This window comes from Nicotiana tabacum, chromosome 13 (assembly GCF_000715075.1).
Source record: "Nicotiana tabacum cultivar K326 chromosome 13, ASM71507v2, whole genome shotgun sequence".
In the NCBI taxonomy this organism is placed as follows: domain Eukaryota; kingdom Viridiplantae; phylum Streptophyta; class Magnoliopsida; order Solanales; family Solanaceae; genus Nicotiana; species Nicotiana tabacum.
The window spans coordinates 37,876,149-37,882,081 of record NC_134092.1 but is presented as its reverse complement, the minus strand read 5'-3'; the positions used below and the strand labels follow the sequence as shown (position 1 = coordinate 37,882,081).

Genomic DNA, 5,933 nt, shown 5'->3' with positions numbered 1-5,933 from the left:
TCTTCTTCAAGATAGCCATTCAAGAAGGCTGACTTGACGTCTAGTTGATGGATCTTCCACTTCATTTGCGCCGCCAAAGAGATCAACAAACGAATTGTCTCCATGCGGGCAACATGTGCATAGACTTCTTCAGAGTCAATGCCTTGTATTTGCTTGTAGACTTTAGCCACAAGTCGTGCTTTGTATATCTCCACTTCTCTATCAGCATTCGTCTTTGTCTTTTATACCCATTTCACTCCAATTGCTCGTTGTCCCTTGGAAAGAGTTGTTAACTCCCAAGTGTTGTTCTTCTCTATTGACTCGATATCCTCCTCCATGGATTGTCTCCACCTTTTATCTGTAATAGCTTCATTAAAGTTCATTGGTTCACTATCAGTAAAGAGACAACATAAAAAATCAAAATTAATAACTTTTTTCTGTGTCCTCATAGAGCTCTTGAATACTCATCGTTCTTTGCGGCTGTTCATTTGAACTTTCTTGAGAAGAAGGAGATACAACATTGGTTGGAGAAGGAGCTAGAGTTGTATCCTGCGCAGGTTCCACGGTCTCTGGTTCTTCTTCATCACCAAAGTATGGAAGAAAATCATATGAAGTTTCTTCCTAGGCTTTCCAATACCATGCCAATTCTTCATCAAATTCAACATCGTGACTTACCACCACTTTGCCACTACTTGGGTTGTATACCTTGTAGCCTTTTGAACTTGTATCATAGCCAACAAACACATGCTTGACACTTCGATTGTTAAGCTTCGCTCTCTGTTGTTGTGGCACATGAGCATAGGCTATGCTCCCAAAGATTCTCAAGTGCTTAACACTTGGCTTTCTTCCACTCCATACTTCTTGAGGGGTTTGATCTCTAACATTTCTTGTTGGAGACCTGTTGTTCAAATAAATTGCACAAGAAACAGCTTCGGCCCAAAATTCCTTGGGCATACTTTTAGCTTTCAACATACATCTATCCATATTAAGAATCATTCGATTCTCTCTATGCAAATCCATTTTGTTGGGATGAATAAAGTACCATTAGAGGGCGATGAATTCCATGAGATTGATAGAAGTCACTAAATTCTTTTGAAGTGAATTCGCCTCCTCTATCGGACCTTAAATATTTTATTTTATAGCCACTTTCTTTCTCCACAGGTACTTTAAAAATTTTAAAAGCAGCAAAAGCTTCAGATTTTTGGTTTAAGAAATAAACCCAAGTATTTCTACTAAAGTCATCAATGAATAGAAGAAACTATTTACTTTTACAAAAGGAAGGTGGATTGATTGGCCCACACACATCAGTGTGAACAAGTTGGAGTGGCATGGTTGCTCTTGACATGGACCCCTTCGGAAAACTCCTCCTTGCATTTTTTTCCAAGAAGACAAGCTTCACACAATTGATTGGGATGGTTGATTGATGGTATCCCATGCACCATGTTCTTTTCTCCCATTGATTTGAGCGCTTCTAAATTCAAGTGCCCAAATCTCATGTGCCAACAACATGATTCATCTTGCACATTAGCCTTCAAACACTTTGCATCAATTGTCTTAAGATTCAGAGAAAATAATCTATTCTTTATCATATGCACTTTAGCAATTAGAATTTCACTTGAATCTCTAAGCCAAAGATGCATATTTTTTTTGTGATATCATATCTCTTTTCAAGAAGTTGTCCCAAACTCAAAATATTACCTTTTAATTTTGACACATAATAAACATCTTGAATTAACTTGTGGCCATCATTTTTACATGAGATCAGAATCGTACCTATTCCTTCGATTTGAATCTTTGAGATATCTCCAAAGAACACATTACCTCTCACCATCTAATTGATCTCCACAAACTTTTCTTTGCATTCACACATATGATTGCTTGCTCCATTGTCCAAATACCAAGAGGTACAATCATCCATATCTTCTTTCTTGAGTGCTAACAATAATGTCAACTCATCTTTTTCTTTTTTGTTCTCAACAAGGTTAGCTTTCTCTTCAACATTGCTACGACATTTTCAAGAGTAATAGATAAATTTATGACAATTATAACACTCAAATTTTGATTTGTCATACCTTTGTCTATTATTTTCTTGGTTGTAGCCACGTCCTCTTCCTCCTCTTTGTCCACGACTACGACCTCTAAATGTTTGGTGGATTTTAACTTCATTGTTGAAGTTGTTACCATTACTTCTTCCTCCTCCATGACCGCCACGGCCTCGTCCCCGTCCATTCCCTTGATAGAACTTTTCACCTTTATAATCCTTGAAGGATGCCCGAGTTTTAAGAAGTTACTCCAATGGCACTTCTTGTCGCCTTTTGATCTTTTCTTCGTGGGCCTGTAAAGAACCCTCCAATTGATCCACCATCATTTTAGACTCCTCAATAGCACACACCACAAAATCAAATTTAGGTGTTAAAGTACGAAAGATCTTTTCTACCACATGGACATCTTCTATGTCCTCCCCGTATCTTCTTAATTGATTCACAATAGCCTTCACTTTTGAACAATAATCCGAAATGCATTCGGATTCTTTCATTTTCAAAACTTCAAAATCAACCATTAGAGTTTGAAGTTTTACCTTCCTCACCTTGTCAACTCCTTGGAGAGAATTTATTTAAATCTCCTAAGCTTCCTTTGAGGTGGTAGCATCTGCCACCTTCTCAAACATGGCATCATCCAAACATTGGTCGATGAGCGTGAGAGCTTGTTGATCCTTTTTCATTGTCTTTGCCAAGACATCTTTTTTATTTTGAGGCAGAGCTTCCTCATTATCGGGTTTTATATACCCTCTATCTTTGATTTTCCACACATCGAGGGAGCCAAGAATGGCTTTCATGCGTAGACACCATTTCTCATAATTATCTTTTATAGGACGAGGGTATTGAAAAGATAGCGGACCATTATTTTCCATGGCTCTGATACCACGTTGTTGGAAAAATAATATCCCGCCTAGGAATAATATCTGCGATAAATAACAATAACACAAGAGAGTAACAAATACACTAAATCTTTTAATGGGATAAATTATAATACCCGAGCGGAGCAATATTACTACTATAATATTACAACATAGTAGTTTTAAGAGACTACTACAACTTTGAAAGAAAATAACACTCTTTATTTTAATTATCTCACTACAATATTATTCACACTCACTATTTATCTCACAGACTACGATCTGTGGATTACTCTCTCTAACTTCTGTTACTTCTCTTTGCTTTTTGGTATGTTTGAAGAAGTGAGAGCGCTCCTCCTTTTATAGGAGCAAAATACGTAGCCTCCAAGAATGCTACAAGAGAAGTATTAATCTCCTCCACTTATTTCCAAACTTTGGCTCCAAGAAAGAGTTGCCAGCCAAGTTTTATTTCATAGGCACATGCCTATTTTGATGGGATGGACCCCATAATTTTGAGCTTCCAAAGAAATAATAAAATGAATTATTTTCAAACGAGCAACCGGTGCAAAAATTACATCATAATCAATACCGGCCTTTTGCTTGTATCCTTTGGCAACCAATCTTGCTTTGTACCTTTCCACCTTACCCTTGGAATTTTTTCTTCAACTTGTACCCCCATTTGACACCAATGGTGTTTTTGCCTTTTGGAAGTGTGGTTAATTCCCAAGTATCACTCTTCTTGATTTCCTTGATTTCTTCATCCATGGCATCTCTCCATTTGGCATTTTTGGCAGCATCTTCATAAGTTAAAGGCTCACCATCCACCAACAAATAAAAGTGAGTCAAATCATATAAATCTTTTCTACCACTTCCGTATTTTCATACAACTCACGAAAACTTTTAGTTTTCTTAGGCACTTCACTTGAAGAACTTGAACTTGACTCATTTTCTTTTTGAACTTGTGCTGGAGGTGTTGAAGGTGGTGTGATAGGCTGCTCCACAACTTCTTCATCAAAGAAAAGACTAAAAGATTAATCTTGCTCTTTAATTTTTCATTCCCAAGCATTATCTTCATCAAACTCAACATCTCTGCTTATAGTGACCTTGGCATTTCTTGGGTTATATAATTTATAACCTTTAGAACTTTGATCATAGACAATGAAAATATACCTATCACTTTTATCATCAAGCTTGGACCTCTTCTCATCCGGCATATGTGCATATGCAATTCTCCCAAAAACACGCAAATGAGCAACTTTTGGCTTGAAACCACTCCAAGCCTCTTGAGGTGTTTTGTCACGAATACTCTTGGTGTGACATGGATTTGATAAATACACTGCACAAGTAACTGCTTCAGCCCAAATTTCCTTTGGCATATTTTTGCTTTTCAACATACTCCGTGCCATGTTTAGAATAGTCCGGTTCTTTCTTTCTATGACGCCATTTTGTTGTGGTGATCTTGAAACAGTCAAAAAGTGACAAATTCTACTATTTTCACAAAAAATCATGAATTCATTTGAAGTAAATTCTCCACCATTATCGGACCGCAATGACTTAACTTGATAGCCACTTTGTTTCTCCACCATGCTCTTGAATTTTTTAAAAGTATCAAATATCTCTGATTTCACCTTAAAAAATACACCCAAGTTTTTCTAGAAAAATCATCAATAAAAATTAAAAAATAATTACTTTTACCAAGTGAACATGGCTTGATTGGTATGCACATATTCATGTGAATCAACTCCAATGGGCATCGGGCTCTAGTCAAAGACTCTTTAGGAAATCTTTTTCTTGCTTGCTTTCCAAAGAGACATCCTTCGCAAAGTTGGCTCGGATGATCAATAGTTGGCAATCCATTCGCCATGCTTTCTTTCTTTATCAAACTTAGACTATCAAAATTCATATGACCAAATCTCATATGCCAAAGCCAAGATGAATCTTTGGTACATGAAAGCAAACACCTTGGAACATCACATTGAAGGTTCAAAACCAAATATTTTATTATTAGCCATAGGAACTTTGGCTAAATATCTCCCATTTTCATCTCTCATGAACAACTTTTTATCTTTCAGATGAATATCATAATTTTTTTTCAAAAGTTGTACCAAACTTAAAATATTACTTTTCATCTCCGGTACATACAAAATATTAGAAATTAATTGGTGACTACCATCTTTCAAGCGAATTAAAATCGTACATTTTTCTTTGATTTTAACCCTCGAAGAGTATCTAAAAGAGATGTTGCCACCATTCAATTCTTCAAGCTCCACAAATAAATTCTCTTTCCACAAATATGGCTACTTGCACCGGAGTCAAGGTACCACTGATTTCTCTCTACGTTTTCTTCTCTTTTGCAAGCGAGAACTAAAATACCATCACCATCTTCATTTTTGCTCTCCATAAAATTATTTTTTTCTTCCACATTATTTTTACATTCCCAGAAAAAATGACCAAATTCATGACAAGTAAAATATTCAATATTAGACTTATCATACTTTCCTTGATTTTGCCCCCACCCTCTACCTTCTCCACAACTTCTTCCTTGATTAGAGTCTTGGCTCCTATTTTTTTTATTTGGTGGTTGGTTACCACCTCTTTCTTTTCCACCACGACCTTGTCCACATCCACGACTTCTTCATTGCGAGCCACGCCTTTCATCTTTCTCCTTGAAAGAAAGTTTTGCTTGCAACGCTTGTTCAACCGATTCTTCTTTCGGTTTCTTCAGCTTTTCTTTATGTGCTTGCAAAGAACCCGTGAGTTCTTCAACGGTCATGGTATCCAAATCTTTGGACACTTCAATAGCCACAACAATATAATTAAATTTTGAATCAAGGAATTGTAGTATTTTTGCAACGACCCTATCATCACTCAAGTCTTCACCATATCTCTTCATTTGATTGACAATAGCCAAAAATCTTGAAATATAATCCGAAACGGATTCGGATTCCATCATATGCAATAATTCAAACTCTCCTCTTAAGGTTTGGAGACGTAAAAGTTTGAAGAATCTCCCATGCTTGCTTTGAGGTGGTTACATTTGCAACCTTCTCAAACATCT

The 5,933-nt window shown here is 36.6% G+C and overlaps 1 protein-coding gene across 1 annotated transcript; it reads right to left on the bottom strand.

Annotated features, from left to right (window-relative positions):
* Positions 1-221: 221 nt before the first annotated feature.
* Positions 222-4,281, bottom strand: LOC142168073 (uncharacterized). Its single transcript, XM_075228733.1, has 5 exons — positions 4,046-4,281; positions 3,768-3,898; positions 3,522-3,672; positions 1,878-1,982; positions 222-369 (listed from the first exon to the last, which is right to left on the bottom strand). The coding sequence occupies exons 1-5, from the start codon at positions 4,279-4,281 to the stop codon at positions 222-224; spliced, it is 771 nt and encodes a 256-aa protein (XP_075084834.1).
* Between the last annotated feature and the right edge of the window lie 1,652 nt (positions 4,282-5,933).

Excerpts from the sequence above, each read along its gene's own strand:
- LOC142168073 (XM_075228733.1), bottom strand. The coding sequence starts at position 4,281 with ATGGCACGGAGTATGTTGAAAAGCAAAAATATGCCAAAGGAAATTTGG. Across the intron at positions 3,899-4,045 it reads CTTGATGATAAAAGTGATAG|TCTTTTCTTTGATGAAGAAG; the intron begins GTATATTTTCAT and ends TTAATCTTTTAG. Across the intron at positions 3,673-3,767 it reads TAAGAAAACTAAAAGTTTTC|ATGCTGCCAAAAATGCCAAA; the intron begins GTGAGTTGTATG and ends TAACTTATGAAG.